Source organism: Bufo bufo, chromosome 4 (genome assembly GCF_905171765.1).
Source record: "Bufo bufo chromosome 4, aBufBuf1.1, whole genome shotgun sequence".
Classification (NCBI taxonomy): Eukaryota; Metazoa; Chordata; class Amphibia; order Anura; family Bufonidae; genus Bufo; species Bufo bufo.
In genome coordinates this window covers 90,782,366-90,803,698 of record NC_053392.1, presented here as the reverse complement: position 1 = coordinate 90,803,698, position 21,333 = coordinate 90,782,366, and the positions used below count along the sequence as shown (strand labels likewise).

The 21,333-nt window shown below is 45.7% G+C and overlaps 1 protein-coding gene across 3 annotated transcripts in view; it reads left to right on the top strand.

Moving 5' to 3' along the window:
- Nucleotides 1-5,831, top strand: part of RSAD2 (radical S-adenosyl methionine domain containing 2) — a 28,126-nt gene extending 22,295 nt beyond the window's left edge. For all 3 annotated transcript variants that reach the window (XM_040427526.1, XM_040427525.1, XM_040427524.1), the window contains 2 exons: nt 1,637-1,669; nt 4,960-5,831. In XM_040427526.1, coding sequence (XP_040283460.1) covers nt 1,637-1,669; nt 4,960-5,124 — 198 coding nt within the window. In that variant the 3' untranslated portion in view covers nt 5,125-5,831. The remainder of the gene's footprint in view (nt 1-1,636; nt 1,670-4,959) is intronic.
- The last annotated feature ends 15,502 nt before the right edge of the window (nt 5,832-21,333 follow it).

The following is a 21,333-nucleotide window of genomic DNA, read 5'->3' as shown; positions in this document are numbered from 1 at the left end:
GTTTAGCCGCTTTTATTAGTTTTTTACATGTTCTATTTTTTTCCTTATAGAACATGTAAAAAATAGAAAACGGATCCGTCCTCCACTGACTTTCAATGGTATTCAAGACGGGTCGATCTTGGCTATGTTAAAGATAATACAAACGTATCCGTTCTGAACGGATGCAGACGGTTGTATTATCTGAACGAATCCGTCTGTGCAGATCCATGACGGATCCGCACCAAACGCGAGTGTAAAAGTAGCCTTAGTTTTTGTGATGGTGCGCTCCCGGTGCTATTCTGAACTTTTTGGAGGTGCACTTACAGCCCACTTACTCAGTGTGGCTAGTGCAATCATATTAATTGTATCTACAGCGGCATTCAGTATATCCTTATTCAGGTGTCTCAGTATACCACAGGGTATTTTCGTGGTTTGATGTTTAGTGTCATTATAAACTGTTGTTTGTAAGTTCCTCTCATTTTGTCGCCCTAGTCTATCTACTACACTTTATCTAGGCCTATCCCGAAAACGATTTGGGCTCATGCACACGGCCGTTGCTTCGTGCCGCCGCTGCTGTACAGTAATACACTCGTATGATCTGTATGAGTGTATTACTGTACAGCAGCGGCGGCACGAAGCGTCATAGCAACCAATGACGCAGTGCGCTCCGGCACTCAGCAAGAATCCAGGCCGGTATCTCACGGTCCGTGTTCCACGGACGTGTGCATGAGGCTTAACTTGGCGATAATTTCTGCTGTACAGCAGTGATATAAACCGAGACAACTCTCCTGTCACATTCAGGACTTTAATCTCTGTGATCACTGTTGGAGAAGAACAATTTTTGTATTATATTTTTAATGGCATTAGGCCACTTTCACACTAGTTTTTTTGCTGGATCCGGCAGGGTTCAGCAAAAACGCTTCCGTTACTGATAATACAACCGCCTGCATCCGTTATGAACGGATCTTTAACATTGCCAAGACGGATCTGTCATTAACTCCATTGAAAGTCAGTGGGGGACAGATCCGTTTCTATTGTGTCAGAGAAAACGGATCCGTCCCCATTGACTTGCATTTTGGGTCTTGCACCGCATCCCATGACGGAAAGATAACCGGTTTGCTCTCCGGTATGAGAACGAATGCATTTTGGAGCGTTCCGTTCTGTTCAGTTAAGTTTTTTCCCCATTGACAATGAATGGGGACAAAACGGAAGCGCTTTTCTCCGGTATTTAAATCCTATGATGGAGCTCAATACTGGAAAATAGAAACGCTAGTGTGAAAGTAGCCTTAAACCACCAGAATTAAAATAAAAAAACTGCCAAAAATTCAAAAAAATGGCTTAGTTGCCCTAGCAACCCATTATTTTCCACCTTTGGCAAATGAAAGGTGGAATCTGAATGATTGCTAGGGGCAACTAAGCCAGTTTTCCTTTGCAACAGTATTGATAAATTTCCCCCAGTCTGATTTAAAAAATACCCCATTCTGACAGAAGTGTCCCTTTAAATCAGATAATGGCTTTATAATAGTCACCTATGCAGTGTTCCATTTTTCACTGGTAATAATGATTCCAAACCAACTTACCCCATGGACACGTTTCATTGCTGACTCTTCATATGTGACTTTCTAATGGGTTTCCTTTTCTGCTCATTCTCTTCTAGATGCGGGATTCATACCTCATTTTGGATGAATATGTAAGTTTCTTCAATAGTAGTGTATAATGCTTAGTGTAATACAGATGTTGTCGCTATTATATCATGCACCACGACCACAGGAGTCCAGGAGGCGGGTTCTTCATGTTCAGTGCCCTGGTCACTCTGCACTGAACACTTCCCAGCTCCTACGCTCTGAGTGACAGTGGACCAGTACAAGACATGTAATAATTTGACATCTTTTTTATATTAGATTATGTGGGTATTCTCTTTGAAGCCACACATAACAGTTATATTGACCTTCTACAGTATTGGTCTCCTCATATTCCCAATATCAGCGGCAAACAGTAGTCGTGATTCTAACCCCATCAGTAGAGGAGGGGAGTAGTTACTAGTGCTGAGTGAGCACCAAAGTGCTCGTGTGCAACACTTCGCGATGCTCGGGTGTTCTACCGAGCATAATGGAAGTCGATGGGAGAACCCCAGGCACCCCCTGCTCTGAAGAGGGGAGGGTGTCAGGACTCTAGTTCCGCTTAGGAATCCCTGCTCTGACTCCATATATAGTTATGTCCATAGATGGAGTCAGTGCTTGGGGACACCCAGTGTATTTAAATCTAATTTAGCCTGTATTTCAGAAAAGTTTCTGCTGGGATTCGAACTCACAACCTTCTGTATTAGAGGCAAGGCACTTAGAGGGGTTCTGCAGTTTGTTTAAACTGATGATCTATCCTCTGGATAGATCATCAGCATCTGACCGGCGGGGGACCCACACCCGGGACCCCCGCCAATCAGCTGTTTGAGAAGGCAGCGGCGCTGGCAGTAGCGCTGAAGCCTTCTCGCTGTTTACTGCTGGCCCAGTGACGTCACAACTAGTATCAACTGGCCTGGGCGGGGCTAAGCTCCATTCAAGTGAACGGAGCTTAGTCGCTCCCAGGCCAGTTGATCCTAGTCATGACGTCACTGGGCCAGCGGCAAACAGTGAAAAGCTGTGGCGCTGCTGGAGCACCGCTGCCTTCTCGGCTGATCGGGGGTGGTCTCGGGTGTCGGACCCCCGCCGATCAGATGCTGATGATCTATCCAGAGGATAAATCATCAGTTTAAACAAACTGCAGAACCCCTTTAACCACTCAGCTATAATAGCTGCATAGCCAGTTTCTTAAAAAAAAGAAAAAGAGACTTCTACTGTACTGTATTTCTACTGAGACCTATACAGTAGAAGTCTTTTAATTTTTTTTTATTTTTTTTAGTGATTGGCTATGCAGCTGTATAGTGTAGTGGTTAAAGTTCTGGGCTGTGATGCAGGAGCTGTGAGTTCATATCCTGTCACAAATGATTTTTTTTTTTGTAATTTATTTTGTGCCATACATCACAGCCCATAAACTTTAACCACTACACTATATAGCTGCATAGCCAGTCACAAAAAAATATATGAAATATGAGACTTCTACTGTAGAGGATAGAGGCTAAACTATATATATATATATATATATATATATATAAGTTTTTAGTCATAATATATTTTATACATATTATTATATATTTAAAATATATAATATATGTAAATATATCATGGCTAAAACATCAGTAGTAGTTTCCCACATATTATGCATTCATATATATCATAAGTATGATTTTATCTATATATTAATATATATATATATATATATATATATATACAGTATATATTTTTTTTCTAGTAATTACACATTTATTTTGTACCATACATTTTTAACAATTACAAAAAAAATATATAAAATATATAAATCTAATTTAGTAACATAGTAACATAGTACATAAGGCCGAAAAAAGACATTTGTCCATCCAGTTCGGCCTGTTATCCTGCAAGTTGATCCAGAGGAAGGCAAAAAAAAAAACCCTGTGAGGTAGAAGCCAATTTTCCTCCCTTTAGGGGATTAAAAATTTCTTCCCGACTCCAATCAGGCAATCAGAATAACTCCCTGGATCAACGACCCCTCTCTAGTAGCTATAGCCTGTAATATTATAACGCTCCAGAAACACATCCAGGCCCCTCTTGAATTTCTTTATTGTACTCACCATCACCACCTCCTCAGGCAGAGAGTTCCATAGTCTCACTGCTCTTACCGTAAAGAATCCCTTTCTATGTTTGTGTACAAACCTTCTTTCCTTCAGACGCAGAGGATGTCCCCTCGTCACAGTTACAGTCCTGGGGATAAATAGATGATGGGATAGATCTCTATACTGACCCCTGATATATTTATACATAGTAATTAGATCTCCCCTCAGTCGTCTTTTTTCTAACGTGAATGACCCTAATTTTGATAATCTTTCAGGGTACTGTAGTTGCCCCATTCCAGTTATTACTTTAGTTGCCCTCCTCTGGACCCTCTTCAGCTCTGCTATGTCTGCCTTGTTCACTGGAGCCCAGAACTGTACACAGTACTCCATGTGTGGTCTGACTAATGATTTGTAAAGTAGTAGGAATATGTTCTCATCACGGGCATCTATGCCCCTTCTGATGCAACCCATTATCTTATTGGCCTTGGCAGCAGCTGCCTGACACTGTTTTTTGCAGCTTAGTTTGCTGTTTATTAAAATTCCTAGATCCTTTTCCATGTCAGTATTACCGAGTGTTTTACCATTTAGTATGTACGGGTGACTTGCATTACTTCTTCCCATGTGCATAACCTTACATTTGTCAGTGTTAAACCTCATCTGCCACGTATCTGCCCAAGCCACCAATCTATCCAGATCCCTCTGTAGTAGTATACTGTCCTCTTCAGTGTTAATTTAACCTCTATTTCTGAAAAAGTTTGTGACGGGATTTGAACTCACAGCTCCTGCATCATAGCCTAGAACTTTAACCACTACACTATATAGCTGCATAACCAGTAAAAAAAAAAAAAAAAAAGACTTCTACTGTATAGGTCTTAGTGGAAGAACAGTACAGTAGAAGTCTCATATTTTTTTGTTTAGTAACTGGCTATGTAGCTATTATAGCTGAGTGGTTAGGTGCCTTGTCGCTAATGCAAAAGGTTGTGAGTTTGAATCCTGGCAGAAACTTTTCTGAAATACAGGCTAAATTAGATTTAAATACACTGGGGTGTCCCAAAGCACTGACTCCATATATGGACATAACTATATATGGAGACAGAGCAGGGACTCCTAAGCTGCAGACTCGAGCTCGAGCACGCGTGGTGTTCGGCCGAGCATGCTCGCTCAACATTAGTAGTTACCAGATGTGCTATTGGACTCACTAGGTGTTGTCCGTCTTAGAAGACCCACGTCAAATACCCTAAAGTTTTGATTTGCATACACTACAATTCATTATATGAACTTCACTTTTATTCTAGATGCGCTTCCTTGACTGCAGAAACGGCCGCAAAGATCCATCAAAGTCAGTCTTGGACGTTGGGGTCGAAAATGCCATAAAGTTTAGCGGCTTTGACGAGAAGATGTTTTTTAAAAGAGGAGGAAAATACGTGTGGAGCAAGGCGGATCTGAAGCTGGACTGGTGAACAGCCCTCAGTGTCTTCTCATTATGGCAGCTGTGACTTAAAGGATCTGCGGTGGGCTCGACCGCGGCTGAGGGTCCCCTTTTGTGGTGATAGTATAAATATTTTGTTGTGACGCCAGTTGCAGTGAAGTAACAAGGGCACAGAGCCCCTTTTATTGATGTTGTGGTATCCAGGTGTAGGAATGCCAGAGTGGTGTAGGGTGGCCTACAATGTCCCTTAATGTCTTGTGCACGTGTCACGGTGCTCCTACCTGGATACGCTGGATCCCAGGAAGCTTTCTGTGGTCTGGTCTGTCCTTAGCTTTGTCCAGGGAACTTTACTCCTGGTCTCTGAGGCTTCAGGCTTTGGCCTCCTTACCCATCAGAGCTGGAGGTGCTCAAGCTTGTGTAGATAGGGCTCCTCCAGCAGGGACTAGCTCCTGCTTCCTTCCCCAAGCAGGAGGAAACTCCTTACTATCTAAACTCCTCCCTAGAGGGAGAGAAGAGAATGGAAAGAAGATAATCTCTCACCAAAGAGTTTAAGTTACCATATTTTCCATCTCTTATGGAGGTTTGTCTATGAACAAGAACTCTAAACAAGGTCAACGTCCATGAACTTCAAGAATAATGAATATTATGATCCTCAAAGTGAAGATTTTAACAGACTATATCAAAAATACAATTTCAACGTTAATGGAACATATTTATTGTAAAATACATGAACTTAATCTGACGCAGTGGCGTAGGGATCGCCATAGCAACCATAGCAGTGGCTATGGGGCCCTACGCCACTGGGGGCCCGTCCGGGCCGCCTTCTGTTGATTTTATATTTTTTTTTATTTACACACACACTACACACAGGCAGCCAGGCCCGAGTCGCGAACCGCCCGCCCACTACACTAGACTAGTGTAGTGGGCAGGGCGCGGGCGGTCCTCGGCTCGGGCCTGGCTGGGGAGAAGGAGTCAGGACTGGAGCAGGGCGCACGCAGGGCCGGGCCAACACAGAGGCTGGGGACAGGGAGGCTCCAGCCAGGCCACTGAGTAACTCAGAAGATCCAATAGTATATTCTAACCCCCAGGCCTTCCCATGGTGACAGGGACGCTTGCCTGGGGGTTAGAATATACAGGGCCACGCCGCTCACAGGAGTACATTTATAAACTAATCAGTAACTTTAACTTTAATCATTGACATTGCTGATCTCTTTACTTGGATACCTTACTGTGTCTTAGCTCCGGTAACAGCAGGCAGTGCGGGCAGGCCGCGCTCACTAACTGACGTCACGCACCTGCTCCTCCCACTAGGCGGCGCAGGCGCGTGACGTCAGTGAGTGAGCGCCTCCCACCCGCACTGCCTGCTGTTACCGTTACCGGAGCTAAGACAGAGTAAGGTATCCAATCCAAGTAAAGAGATCAGCAATGATTAAAGTTACTGATTAGTTTATAAATGTACTCTGTGAGCGTCGGGGAGGGGGATCTGTGGATGGCACTGTTTAGGGGAGAGGGATCTGTGGATGGCACTGTTTAGGGGAGGGGGATCTGTGGATGGCACATAGGAAGGGGTGGGGTTTATAGAGAAAGGGGTTTGGCCTTGACAGGAAGGGGTGGGTCAAATTTATATTAGGGGGGTGCCTGAGTTTAGTCTCGCCTAGGGCAGCACAAAACCAAGATACACTATTGCACTGACCTCGTCGCTGCTGCTGCCGCGCCTGCCGGGCTGCCGGCCGTGCTGGAGGACGGAGGAAGTAGTGAGCACTTAAGCACTGACTTACGTACTCCCTCCCCGCACCGCCTCCTGGCTCGGCCGCTCTGCTGCTCTGGTCTCTGCTCAGTCGCTTGCCTGACTGGGTGGGAGCTCTGGAAGGGGTGGTGGGAGGCCCGATAGATATGTGGGGGGGCCCATCATTTTTTTTTGCTATGGGGCCCATGCATTTCTAGTTACGCCCCTGATCTGACGTGTCATATATTATAAATGATGTTCATGTCAAGTGAATATCTCATCGATTCTGCCCTTTTATCATGAATGGTCACTCAAATGGACGTCCAGTGTTATTCATTTTGAGTGAGGCATGGCTACCAGCTTCATTTGAAACATTCTATTTAGTGCATAGTAATATTTTTCATAGGATAAACCCTCTAATAGCGACACATAATGACTGCTTGCTGATGGTTTCCAGGTAGCCATAGGATATTCTTTCCAGCCTTGCACACTGGAAAGATATATATTGTAACAAATGTCAGTATTTTTTTTTATAGAAATGATATATGATGGATAATGAAATTATATTTTTAAGATAAATGTGCAGATTTTCTATTTTTATTACTGTAGCTTTATCATAATGAATTATTTGTTTAATAGGATTACTTTCCCCCTCTTGCACTTAATGATTATGAGTTTACATATTTTTGTATTGTTTTGGCGTTACGCAGAATAAAATCTTGATGTTTTTACTGTTGTTGCTTTTATTATTATAGTAGTCTTGGGTTGCTGTGATCCTCACACAAAAACCCACGAAAATTATAGTACAATAATGTGAATGAGCTTTTCCAGACCCCCATTCACATGTAGCAAGGTAAGGGCTCATGCAGACGGCCGTTCCCGTATTGCGGCCCGCAAACCCCGGCTGTTTATGCACCGCATCACGGATGTGGACCCATTCTGTCACGAATCAGCGGGTGTGAACTCACTGTGCCACGCATCCTACCTCCTCTAAGGGCTTGTCTAAGTGAACCCCTCGTTCTTCACAGTACCCCTAATGGTGGGGATAGGCTTTCCCGAGAGGAACACCAGGTCGCTACCTCTTGAGAAGGATTGGCACACAAGGCAGCTGGTCCAGAGGTACAGACGTAGTCAGCAGGCCGAGTAGTAACCAGGAGCGACAGTGCAGAACCGAAGGATGAGGCAGAGGCAAAGACAAACAAGCAATAGGTCAGGGCAGGCGGCACAGGTACAGGTCAGGTAGTCCGGATCGGCAACAGGAGAGTCAAGGCAAGCAGGCAGGGATCAAACAGGTAGCGGAGTCCAGAAACAAAAGCATGGGTCAGGTACACAGGAACACAAGCAGATAAATCAGCAACCTTTGCAGGACACAAGGACCTTGATACTCAGGCATCTGGGAAGGGGGCTGAGCCACTTATATACATGCAGGAGGGCTAGGATTGGTCAGTGAGGTCACATGATCTAACCCATAAAGCACAGGAAGTGACGTGCGCCGGCCCTTAAGGAAGTGCTGCAGGGAACAAGCAGCAAGCATGCTGTGGCCAGGGCTGAAAGGAAACTGTGGAGCGGATCCCAGAACAAACAGTACCTGCAAGGATAGAGCCCAGGACTGCACCAGTGAATGGAGAAGCACAGGCAGCAGATCACCGCTTAACGCAGCGTCCAGGACCGTGGCGGTAAGCAGGAGAACAGAGGTGCACAGCAGCCGCTGTTACACATTCACTTCAATGGCTCCGCATTCCGGAAGGTGTGGTCCGGAACGGAGGCACAGAACCGTATGGAAGCACTACGTTGAATGGCTCAAGATCCATCTGCGGAATCCGCACGGATGGTGCCCGTGCATTGGGGACTGCAAATTGTGGTCCCCAATGCACAGAACAGCCAGCCAGTGGCTGTCTGCATGAGTCCTAAGACTGAGCATGCCCTAGGTCCCGAAACTGGAACTAGTAAGGACTTTGCTATGCATCCAGTCTAAGGGTCTAGCCACACGTGGCAGGTATGTTGCAGATTTTCTGCAGCGGTAAATCCACAGTAGATCTGCCAGTACTCCACAGTAGCAAAATCTCCATTTTGTTGCGGAAATCCTCAAGAAAATGCTGAAAAAGATGCTTTACAGAACATTTTACCCGTAGCTTTATTCGCAGCTTATAGGCAATGTGTCCTTACAGACAGACTTACAATATTCGCATGGGGTGGGGGAGGTGCAGCAAAAAGGCACAGTGTTTTTTTTTGCCGAGGTTGTACCATAATTTTGGTTTCTGTGCAGAATCACAGTAAAACGTGTTTTTTTCCACAGCTTTCTGATGTAACATGAATAAGCCCTTATATTATAAAGACTGGGTTTAATACTTAATTGATTCACATCATTTACCACTGAAGTCTGTGGGCTCAGATCTGTTTCAATTTACCATTAGGTTTTCTCCTTGCACGATTTACTTGTAAATGAGCGTCAATATTCGTTTAGCCACCAGGTGGCGCAGTGATAGCATTTTAAAACATGAAATGCTTATCGCATGTAAAAGGGTAAGACTAAATGGAAAGCATAGGTTTGTATTTTATTACTAACTGCAGAAGTGTTAAAAACGAATGAAAAGTCAGAAGCCTTTAGCTTAATATATGGCGTACAAAAAGAAAATACACTCGTTGCCGAAAAAAAAATAGACTGGTACAGATGGGAACGTATCGTCTTTAGCAATGAATCCAGGTTTTTTGGGGAATCAAACCACGGTCAGGTTCGTGTGGAGGCCTCGTGGTGAGCACTTCAATCCTGCCTTTGCTGTATAGCAGTGGCGTAACTAGAAATGACTAGGCCCCACAGCAAATTTTTTCATTTGTAATTGCATGTAATTAAACATGTAGTATAGCCAGTGAGCTATTCAATAAAATGTGCCACCTGCTGTTTGTTCTTTTCCTTGTTTTTTTGTCCATCTCACGGAGCTGCTCGAACATGCTCAGTTTAAATCTTGAACCGTCACCAGCTATATGTTCTGTTGCTGTGGCATTTATAGGGAGAGAACTGCAGCAGAAAGGACACTCCCTCTGAGGACAAACCCACTAAGCTGTCAGGCTAAAGATTTAAGCAATGAATGTGGAGATCTCTGGATCCATTTGCGGTATATGGCTAGTTATAGCTTTCTTAGAAAGGTATTGCCCCATACTATATGATGTCTGATTTTTATTTTCTACATCAATCATGGCATAACCCCTCAAAAGGGATAGTATTATATATGTCTGTTGGCACTTAAATTAAACCGTTGTTTAATATTTTTAAATGAATAGTACAAGTGAATATAAGAAACTTTCTAATATATCTAATCAGAGAAAGATCAGAGATTCCTATCCTGCTCCTCCTTCCTCTTCACTAACTCTCAACTCACTGCTGATATCCATCTTCTGTAAAGATGGGTTGCCTGCTCACTGAGGGATCAGATTACATACAGTCAGGTCTATAAATATTGGGACATCGACACAATTCTAACATTTTTGGCTCTATACACCACCACAATGGATTTGAAATGAAACGAACAAGATGTGCTTTAACTGCAGACTGTCAGCTTTAATTTGAGGATATTTACATCCAAATCAGGTGAACGGTGTAGGAATTACAACAGTTTGCATATGTGCCTCCCACTTGTTAAGAGACCAAAAGTAATGGGACAGAATAATAATCATAAATCAAACTTTCACTTTTTAATACTTGGTTGCAAATCCTTTGCAGTCAATTACAGCCTGAAGTCTGGAACGTATAGACATCACCAGACGCTGAGTTTCATCCCTGGTGATGCTCTGCCAGGCCTCTACTGCAACTGTCTTCAGTTCCTGCTTGTTCTTGGGGCATTTTCCCTTATGTTTTGTCTTCAGCAAGTGAAATGCATGCTCAATCGGATTCAGGTCAGGGGATTGACTTGGCCATTGCATAACATTCAACTACTTTCCCTTAAAAAACTCTTTGGTTGCTTTTGCAGTATGCTTTGGGTCATTGTCCATCTGCACTGTGGAGCGCCGTCCAATGAGTTCTGAAGCATTTGGCTGAATATGAGCAGATAATATTGCCCGAAACACTTCAGAATTCATCCTGCTGCTTTTGTCAGCAGTCACATCATCAATAAATACAAGAGAACCAGTTCCATTGGCAGCCATACATGCCACCACCATGCTTCACTGATGAGGTGGTATGCTTAGGATCATGAGAAGTTCCTTTCCTTCTCCATACTCTTCTCTTCATATCACTCTGGTACAAGTTGATCTTGGTCTCATCTGTCCATAGGATGTTGTTCCAGAAGTGTGAAGGCTTTTTTAGATGTCGTTTGGCAAACTCTAATCCGGCCTTCCTGTTTTTGAGGCTCACCAATGGTTTACATCTTGTGGTGAACCCTCTGTATTCACTCTGGTGAAGTCTTCTCTTGATTGTTGACTTTGACACACATACACCTACCTCCTGTAGAGTGTTCTTGATCTGGCCAACTGTTGTGAATGGTGTTTTCTTCACCAGGGAAATAATTTTTCGGTCATCCACCACAGTTGTTTTCCGTGGTCTTCCGGGTCTTTTGGTGTTGCTGAGCTCACCGATGCGTTCCTTCTTTTTAAGAATGTTCCAAACAGTTGTTTTGGCCACGCCTAATGTTTTTGCTATCTCTCTGATGGGTTTGTTTAGTTTTTTCAGCCTAATGATGGCTTGCTTCACTGATAGTGACAGCTCTTTGGATCTCATCTTGAGAGTTGACAGCAACAGATTCCAAATGCAAATAGCACACTTGAAATGAACTCTGGACCTTTTATCTGCTCATTGTAATTTGGATAATGAGGGAATAACACACACCTGGCCATGGAACAGCTGAGAAGCCAATTGTCCCATTACTTTTGGTCCCTTAACAAGTAGGAGGTACATATGCAAACTGTTGTAATTCCTACACCGATCACCTGATTTGGATGTAAATACCCTCAAATTAAAGCTGACAGTCTGCAGTTAAAGCACATTTGTTCGTTTAATTTCAAATCCATTGTGGTGGTGTATAGAGCCAAAAATGTTAGAATTGTGTCGATGTCCCAATATTTATGGACCTGACTGTATAAGTCTATGGAGAGGGGAGGGGAGAACTGTTAGAAAACAGGAAAAGGCAGAGACACTGACACAGAGACTGCAGTTTGTTTGTAAAAAGTTTACTGTCTAACTTAATTGCTGAATTTACATCTCAATTACTCAGTTCTGATGTTTAATGTCCTCCACTACTGCTGCTACTGAGGTAGTGCTACAGAGTGATGAAAAAGTATCCTCTGTTTCTCCATGTCCTGTATATAGACAGACATGATACCAGTTTTTCTACACCGACCAGCTCATTGAAGGACTGTAACCACTCGGAATCATGACTGTCAAAGACTGCTGCAAACATAGACTTGTTACCCAACATGAATCAAGTAAAACCTGCCAGATTTAGCGGGCATCTGTCAGCAGATTTGTACCCATCACTAGATCACTAGAGATTAGCGAATTGAAGCTGACAAAGTGGAATTAGATCCCAATTTCAGTAGTTATTCGATTCGCACCGAATCCGAAGTTCCTCACGCTTCGTGGTAAGGAATCACATTTTTTCCTAAAATGGCTGCTGCACGTGTGAGCACATGGAGCAAGGAACTCTGGGAATGAGGGATCACCCACAATGTCATGAATGCAGCCAATCAGCAGCCAGCCAGCCCTGTGATGTCACAGCCCTATAAATAGTCTCAGCCATTTTCCAGTGTACTTAGTGCAGGGAGAGACGTCAGCAGGCGCTAAGGACAGTGCTAGGAAAGACTTGAAAACTGATATTTTGCTGAATAGAAGTTCAGGGAAAGAGCATTAGAAGTGTAGGGAAAGGATAGGGAGGAATCATTCCACAGTATTGAAGCAGAACAGGGTTCAGTAGGGGAGTTTACAGCCTGGGTAATAGGAGCAATTCTATTACACCTTGCTGCACTGACTGGGGACCCAAATTGCCATTCTATAGCTTTGTAATTCCACCAAACCGTTCGTGTTATTAGGGTGCAAGTGCTGATTGTTACAGCCATTAACAGGGTTTATTACAAGGAATTATTTCTACATCTTATTTGCCCTTGTGCGGTGCAGTTATATGTTCTAAAGCTTTTTTTTGGCGTGTGTTAGTGGGGAAAAAGAAAAAGGGCTTATTAGCCGTTGTTTGGTGAAGTGAGAAAATTACAGCCCTTTTTGGCGTATATTAGCAGCAAAAAAAACTTTATTTGCCGTTCACGGCCGCCGTTATCTCTTATATATATAAAAATGAATTTCTATCTGTCTGGACTCTAGACGTTCTTTATGCGCGACCAAACGACTGGACCAATCTTCACCAAATTTGGCACACAGGTACATCAGGTACCGTTCCTGAGATATTCCCCAAAAATGACCCCCCCCCCCAATACAAGCCTGCAAGTTTTCCTCTTCAAATCCCAACTACCATAAACACAGTTTTACTCCAGGTTTCCATAACAACCCAGCCATATTTCTTTACTGCTTAAAGGGGCGGTCAGAGAGAAAGTCACAGTTAAAGGGGCGGTCACAGTGAAGGTCACAGTGAAAGTCACAGTTAAAGGGGCGGTCACAGTGAAAGTCACAGTTAAAGGGCTGGTCACAGTGAAAGTCACAGTTAAAGGGGCGGTCACAGTTAAAGGGGCAGTCACAGTGAAAGTCAAAGTTAAAGGGGCAGTCACAGTGAAAGTCACAGTTAAAAGGGCGGTCACAGTGAAAGTCACAGTTAAATGGGGGGTTACTGTGAAAGTCACAGTTAAAGGGGCGGTCACAGTGAAAGTCACAGTTAAAGGGGCGGTCACAGTGAAAGTCACAGTTAAAGGGGCGGTCACAGTGAAAGTCAAAGTTAAAGGGGTGGTCACAGCGAAAGTCACAGTTAAAGGGGCGGTCACAGTGAAAGTCACAGTTAAAGGGGCGGTCAAAGTTAAAGGGGTGTTCACAGTTAAAGATGCGGTCACTGTGAAAGTCAGTTAAAGGGGCGGTCACAGTGAAAGTCGCAGTTAAAGGGGCAGTCACAGTGAAAGTCACAGTTTAAGGGGCGGTCACAGTGAAAGTCCCAATTAAAGGGGCGGTCACAGTGAAAGTCACAGTTAAAGGGGCGGTCACAGTGAAAGTCACAGTTAAAGGGGCAGTCACAGTGAAAGTCACAGTTAAAGGGGCGGTCACAGTGAAAGTCACAGTTAAAGGGGCGGTCACAGTTAAAGGGGCAGTCACAATGAAAGTCAAAGTTAAAGGGGCGGTCACAGTTAAAGGGGCGGTCACAGTGAAAGTCACAGTTTAAGGGGCGGTCACTGTGAAAGTCACAGTTAAAGGGGCGGTCAGAGTGAAAGTCACAGTTAAAGGGGCGGTCACAGTGAAAGTCACAGTTAAAGGGGCGGTCACAGTGAAAGTCACAGTTAAAGGGGCAGTCACAGTGAAAGTCACAGTTAAAGGGGCGGTCACAGTGAAAGTCACAGTTAAAGGGGCGGTCACAGTTAAAGGGGCAGTCACAGTGAAAGTCAAAGTTAAAGGGGCGGTCACAGTGAAAGTCACAGTTAAAGGGGCGGTCACAGTTAAAGGGGCAGTCACAGTGAAAGTCACAGTTAAAGCGGCGGTCAAAGTTAAAGGGGTGTTCACAGTTAAAGATGCGGTCACTGTGAAAGTCACAGTTAAAGGGGCGGTCACAGTGAAAGTCGCAGTTAAATGGGGGGTTACTGTGATAGTCAAAGTTAAAGGGGCGGTCACAGTGAAAGTCACAGTTAAAGGGGCAGTCACAGTGAAAGTCACAGTTAAAGGGGCGGTCACAGTGAAAGTCACAGTTAGAGGGGCGGTTACAGCGAAAGTCACAGTTAAAGGGGCGGTCACAGTGAAAGTCACAATTAAAGGGGCATTCACAGTGAAAGTCATAGTTAAAGGGGCGGTCACTGTGAAAGTCACAGTTAAAGGGGCGGTCACAGTGAAAGTCACATTTAAAGGGGCTGCCACTGTGAAAGTCACAGTTAAACGGGGGGTTTCAGTGAAAGTCACAGTTCAAGGGGCGGTCACAGTGAAAGTCCCTGTTAAAAGGGCGGTCACTGTTAAAGGGGCGGTTACTGTGAAAGTCACTGTTAAAGGGGCGGTCACTGTGAAAGTCACTGTTAAAGGGGCGGCCACTGGGAAAGTCACTGTTAAAGGGGCGGCCACTGGGAAAGTCACTGTTAAAGGGCGACCACTGTGAAAGTCACTGTCAAAGGGCGACCACTGTGAAAGTCACTGTTAAAGGGGCGGTCACTGTGAAAGTCACTGTTACATCAGGTGTCTCAGCTCTCTAGGACGTACCGTTCCTGAGATATTCCCAAAAATGTCCTGCATTAGCCAATAGAAGCCTGCAAATCTTTCTCTTCAAATCCCAACTGCCATAAACACAGTTTTACTCTAGGTTTCCATAACAACCCAGCCATTTTTCTTTACTGCTTAAAGGGCCGGGCACAGTGGAGGTCACTGTTTCTAAAGGGGCGAGTTCTATGAAGGTCCCTGTTAAAGGGGCGGTCACTGTGAAAGTCACTGTTAAAGTGGCAGTCACTGTTAAAGGGGTGGTCACTGTGAAAGTCACTGTTAAAGGGGCGGTCACTGTGAAAGTCACTGTTAAATGGGCTGTCACTGTGAAAGTCACTGTTAAAGGGGCGGTTACTATGAAAGTCACTTTTAAAGGGGCAGCCACTGTGAAAGTCACTGTTAAAGGGGCGGTCACTGTGAAAGTCACTGTTAAAGGGGCGATCACTGTGAAAGTCACTGTTAAAAGGGCGGTCACTGTGAAAGTCACTGTTAAAGGGACGGGCACTGTGAAAGTCACTGTTGAAGGGGCTGTCACTGTGAAAGTCACTGGTAAAGGGGCGGTCACTGTGAAAGTCACTGTTAAAGGGGCGGTGACTGTGAAAAACATTTTTAAAGGGGTGGGCACTGTGGAGGTCTCTGTTAAAGGGGCGGGCACTGTGGAAGTCACTGTTAAAGGGGCGGGCACTGTGAAGGTCACTGTTAAAGGGGCAGGCACTATTAAAAGGGCGGGCACTGTGAAGGTCATTGTTAAAAGGGCAGGCATTGTGGATGTCAATGTTAAAGGGGCGGGCACTGTGGAGGTCATTGTTAAAGGGGCGGGTAATGTAGAGGTCACTGTTATGGGGGAAACTGTCGATATCTTTTTACGACACACAAAAACATCAAATGAAATAGATGAAATATACCCGTGCGAAGCCGGGTCCTTTTGCTAGTCTCTTATATATATAAAAATGAGTTTCTGTCTGTCTATCTGTCTGTCTAGACGTTCTTTATGCGCGACCAAACGACTGGACCGATCTTCACCAAATTTGGCACACAGGTACATCAGGTGTCCGGGAAGGTTTTAGACCTCTAGGACGTACCGTTCCTGAGATATTCCCAAAAATGTCCTGCATTAGCCAATAGAAGCCTGCAAGTCTTTCTCTTCAAATCCCAATTGCCATAAACACAGTTTTACTCCAGGTTTCCATAACAACCCAGCCATTTTTCTTTACTACTTAAAGGGGTGGGCACAGTGGAGGTCCCTGTTAATAAAGGGACGGGCACTGTAGGGGTCACTGTTATTAAATTGGCGGGCACTGTAAAGGTCACTGTTATTAAAGGGGCGGGCGCTATGAAGGTCCCTGTTAAAGGGGCCGTCACTGTGAAAGTCACTGTTAAAGGGACGGTTACTGTTAAAGGGCAGTCACTGTGAAAGTAACTGTTAAAGGGGCAGTCATTGTGAAAGTCATTGTTAAAGGGGCGGCCACTGTGAAAGTCACTGTTAAAGGGGCGGTCACTGTTAAAGGGGCGGCCACTGTGAAAGTCACTATTAAAGGGGCGGTCACTGTGAAAGTCAATGTTAAAGGGGAGGTTACTGTGAAAGTCACTGTTAAAGGGGCGGTCACTGTGAAAGTCACTGTTAAAGGGGCAGTCACTGTGAAAGTCACTGTTAAAGGGGCAGTCACTGTGTAAGTCACTGTTAAAGGGGCAGTCATTGTGAAAGTCACTGTTAAAGGGGCGGCCACTGTGAAAGTCAGTGTTAAAGGGGCTGTCACTGTTAAAGTCACTGTTAAAGGGGCGGTCACAGTGAAAGTCACTGTTAAAGGGGCGGTCATTGTGAAAGCCACTGTTAAAGGGGCGGTCACTGTAAAAGTCATTGTTAAAGGGGCGGTCACTGTGAAAGTCACTGTTAAAGGGGTGGCCACTGTTAAAGGGGCGGTCACTGTGAAAGTCACTGTTAAAGGGGCGGTCACTGTTAAAGGGGCTGTCACTGTAAAAGTCACTGTTAAAGGGGCGGGCACTATGTAGGTCTCTGTTAAAGGGGTGGTCACTGCGAAAGTCACTGTTAAAGGGGTGGTCACTGTGAAAGTCACTGTTAAAGGGGCTGTCACTGTAAAAGTCACTGTTAAAGGGGCGGGCACTATGTAGGTCTCTGTTAAAGGGCCGGGCACTGTGGAAGTCAGTGTTAAAGGGGTATGCACTGTGAAAGGTCACTGTTAAAGGGGCAGCCACTATGAAGGTCACTGTTAAAGGGGTGGTCAATGCTAAAGGGGCGATTACTGTTAAAGGGGTGGGCACTGTGGAGGTCAATGTTAAAGGGGCAGCCACTGTGGAGGTCAATGTTAAAGGGGCGGGCACTGTGGAGGTCATTGTTAAATGGGCGGGTACTGTAGAGGTCACTTTTATGGGGAAAACTGTTGGTATCTTTTTATGACACATGGAAACAGCTAGTATGTTATAAAGCCTTTTATTGGCATGTATTAGTGTGGAAAAAGGGCTTATTAGCCATTGTGTGGGGAAGTGAGAAAATTGCAGCCCTTTTTGGCGTGTATTTTTGGCGTGCATTAGTGGCAAAAAAAAGTACGGCATTATTTGCTTTTCACGGCCGCAGTATTTTTTTGGGCACGTATTAGTGGGGAAAAAGAAAAAGGGCTTATTAGCCTTTGGCTACATGCACACGACCGTTGTGTGTTTTGCGGTCCGCAAATTGCACGGACAGCCATTGATATAACTGCCTATTCTTGTCCGCAAAACAGACAAGAATAGGACAGGGTATATTTTTTTTTGCGGTCCACGGAACGGAGCAACGACCCCATTGAAGTGAATGGGTCCGCATCCAAGCCGCAAAAACTGTGGCTCGGATGCGGACAAAAACAACGGTCGTGTGCATGAGGCCTTTGTGTGGTGAAGTGAGAAAATTAAAGCCCTTTTTGGCATGTATTAGTGGCAAAAAAATAATCTTTATTTGCCGTTCATGGCCGCAGTTATTTGTTCTAAAGCCTTTTTTTTGCATGTTTCAGTGGGGGGGGGGGGGGGGGAAGGGCTTATTGTGTGGTGAAGTTAGAAAATTAAAGCCCTTTTTGGCTTGTATTACTTTCCTTTTTATTTACTTATTTGATTTTAAAGTTTGTCAGACAGACAAGTGACAGGCCCTGGACAGGGAAGGGGCACAGGCCTAAATGTTTCTGGCGCAGTCACAGGTTGTAGCAGAGTAAGGGGGCGTGGCAGCAGGGGTCACTTCGAGAGGTCTGAACTCCCAGTGTCAGCTAGCGGTTCTTGAATGGTTCACTCGATCTTCGACTTTGTCGCAAGTGACATCAGACACCCCCAGCCGTCAGCGATCGATCACAAAAGCGATTGCCAAGAGACAACAGTATGCATGCACTCATCCAACAGCGCAGAAGCTGAACGTGCTCCTGGCCAAGTTGCTGGTACTACAGTCCCTCCCTTTCCAAGTGGTGGACTCTGCACCTTTCAGAGAACTGATGGCTTGTGCCGAGCCAAGGTAGAGAGTCCCAAGCCGTCAATTCTTTGCCAAAAAGGCAGTACCAGCCCTGCACACATATGTGGAACAGCGCCGATGTGTGGAGCTGTAACTACGGACAAGAACAACATATGTCCTTTATGGCCCACTGGGTAAATGTGGTTCCTGCCCAGCCAAACAGCCAGGTGACGCCGCTTCCGCCTTCACGTTCTCACTCTGTTGGTCCTGCAACAATGTTTGCCTCTGCCTCCTCATCCTCCAACTTGTCCTCAGTCTCCACTGCAGGGACAATGCAGAGTGCCCCACCAGAATACCACATGTGCAGGGCACAGCGGTGTCACGCTGTTCTGCACCTAGTTTGCCTGGGTGAACGGAGTCACACAAGGGAGGAACTGCTCCGAGTCCTTCATCAAGAAATCGAATCCTGGCTTTCTCCGCAACAACTCAAAATCAAAACCATAGTGACCGACAACGGGAAGAACATGGTGTCGGCGCTGCGTCATAGAGGGCTGAACCATGTGCCCTGCACGGCCCGCGTGTTCAATATGGTTGTCAAGCGTTTCCTAAAGTCCTCCACCCATCTGCAAGACATCCTAAAAATGGCCAGGAAACTGCATGCACTTCAGCCACTCATATACCGCGAAGCGGCAGAATGGCGTCCCCCAACATAGGCTGATATGCGATGTTTCCACCTGTTGGAATTCCACCCTACATATGTTGGACCGACTGTACGAACAGAGAAAGGCCATAAACTATTTCTTGATGATACAGGCGGACAGAGGTACTCCCCTGTGTAACTTCGATGTTAGCCAGTGGCAGCTCATGCATGACACCTGCCATTTGCTCGTGCCCTTTAAGGAGGCCACTTTATTTGTCAGTCGCCCGGACTACAGGATAAACAACGTCATTCCACTGATTCATATCCTTGAAAAGATGCTGGTAAATCTGGCTGGTCAGAGGACTGGAGAAGTGGCACCTACATCTCAAGGCCACATGAGCCCTGTGGGGGCTGAACTGGAGGAGGAGGACATTGGAGCACAAGCAATGTGTAGCGAAATGGGTGGTTTTTCTACACAGGTGACAGGAGAGAAGGAGCAGGAGCAAGAGGGAGATGAGGAAGACGAGGCAGATGACCCAGACACACCGTGGCAGTATCCAGTGGAGATGGAGGCAGGGAGTCCCTCCGAGTCACTTGCGCAAATGGCCTGATGCATGCTTACTTGCTTGCGTAGTGACAGCCGAATTTTCATCATTCTGCAGAGGGATGACTACTGGCTCCCCACCATGTTAGACCCTCACTACCGGTCCAAAATGGGGGCCTTTTTTACACCCGCTGAGAGGGAGGAGAAACTGAACTACTATAGAGACATCCTACCTATGTAGTCAGTTGGCCGCTGTCTATGTGCGCCATCGTCCATCCTCTCACAGATCTGACCGGGGAGGCCCTCTGCGCTCACGTTTCACTGCCATGTCTGCTGGGGGTGTGTGGCAGGAGCAGTACCAGCTCCATCAGCATCAACCTGAGTCTAAAGTCGCTGATGAGCAGATTTCTTTATCCGCATTGTGAAGAAACTACTCACCAGCAGCTCGACACAGAGCAGACCCTGAACCAGCAGGTGGTGGCATACTTGGAGTGCACCCTGCCAGCCGTCATTGAAGATCTGCTGGACTACTGGGCAGCTAAACTGGATTTGCAACTGGCTGAGTTTGCCTTGCAACTGGCTGAGTTTGCCTTGGAAAAGCTGTCCTGCCCAACCAGTAGTGTGGCATCAGAGCAGGTGTTTAGTGCGGCGGGGGCCATAGTTATCCCAAGGAGAACTCGTCTGTCCACCCAAAATGTGGAGAGACGGACCTTTGTCAAGATGAATCAGGCGTGGAACAGCCATGATTTCCACCCACCAATGCCTGATGCATCAGATTAGATCATCCATGCTGCCTCACCCAAACCTTGACAAAAGAGACTGGTTTCTTCTGGCTACCTGCCTCAGCTACTATTCTGATGCTGCCACCCACCTGATGCCACACATCTGATGCCAAGTGCTCCTTCTTATACCCACCATTATCAGCGGGTACTGTTAGTGCCACCAACCTCCCCGCTCTGTCACCTGGTCATTCTGTGGTCTCCTAATGCTACTGCTACCTCCACACTATGTCACCTTACCACTCTGTGGTCTCCTGATGCTGCTGCTACCTCCACACTATATCATTGGGCCACTCTGTGGTCTCCTGATGCTGCTGCCACCTTCACACTATGTCATTGGGCCACTCTGTGGTCTACTGATGCTGCGGCTACCTCAACAGTATGTCACCTTGCCACTTTGTAGCCTTCTCATGCTGCTGCTGCTACCTTCACACTCTGTCATTGTGCCACTCTGTGATCTCCTGATGCTGCTGCTACCTCCACGCTATGTCACCTTGCCACTCTGTGGTCTCCTTATGCTGCTGCTACCTCAACACTATGTCACCTTGCCACTCTGTGGCCTCCTGATGCTGCTGCTGCTGCCACCTCCACACTATGTTACCTTGCGACTCTGTGGTCTCCTGATGCTGCTGCTACCTCCACACTATGTCACCTTGCCACTCTGTGGTCTCCTTATGCTGCTGCTACCTCAACACTATGTCACCTTGCCACTCTGTGGCCTCCTGATGCTGCTGCTGCCACCTCCACACTATGTTACCTTGCGACTCTGTGGTCTCCTGATGCTGCTGCTACCTCCACACTATGTCACCTTGC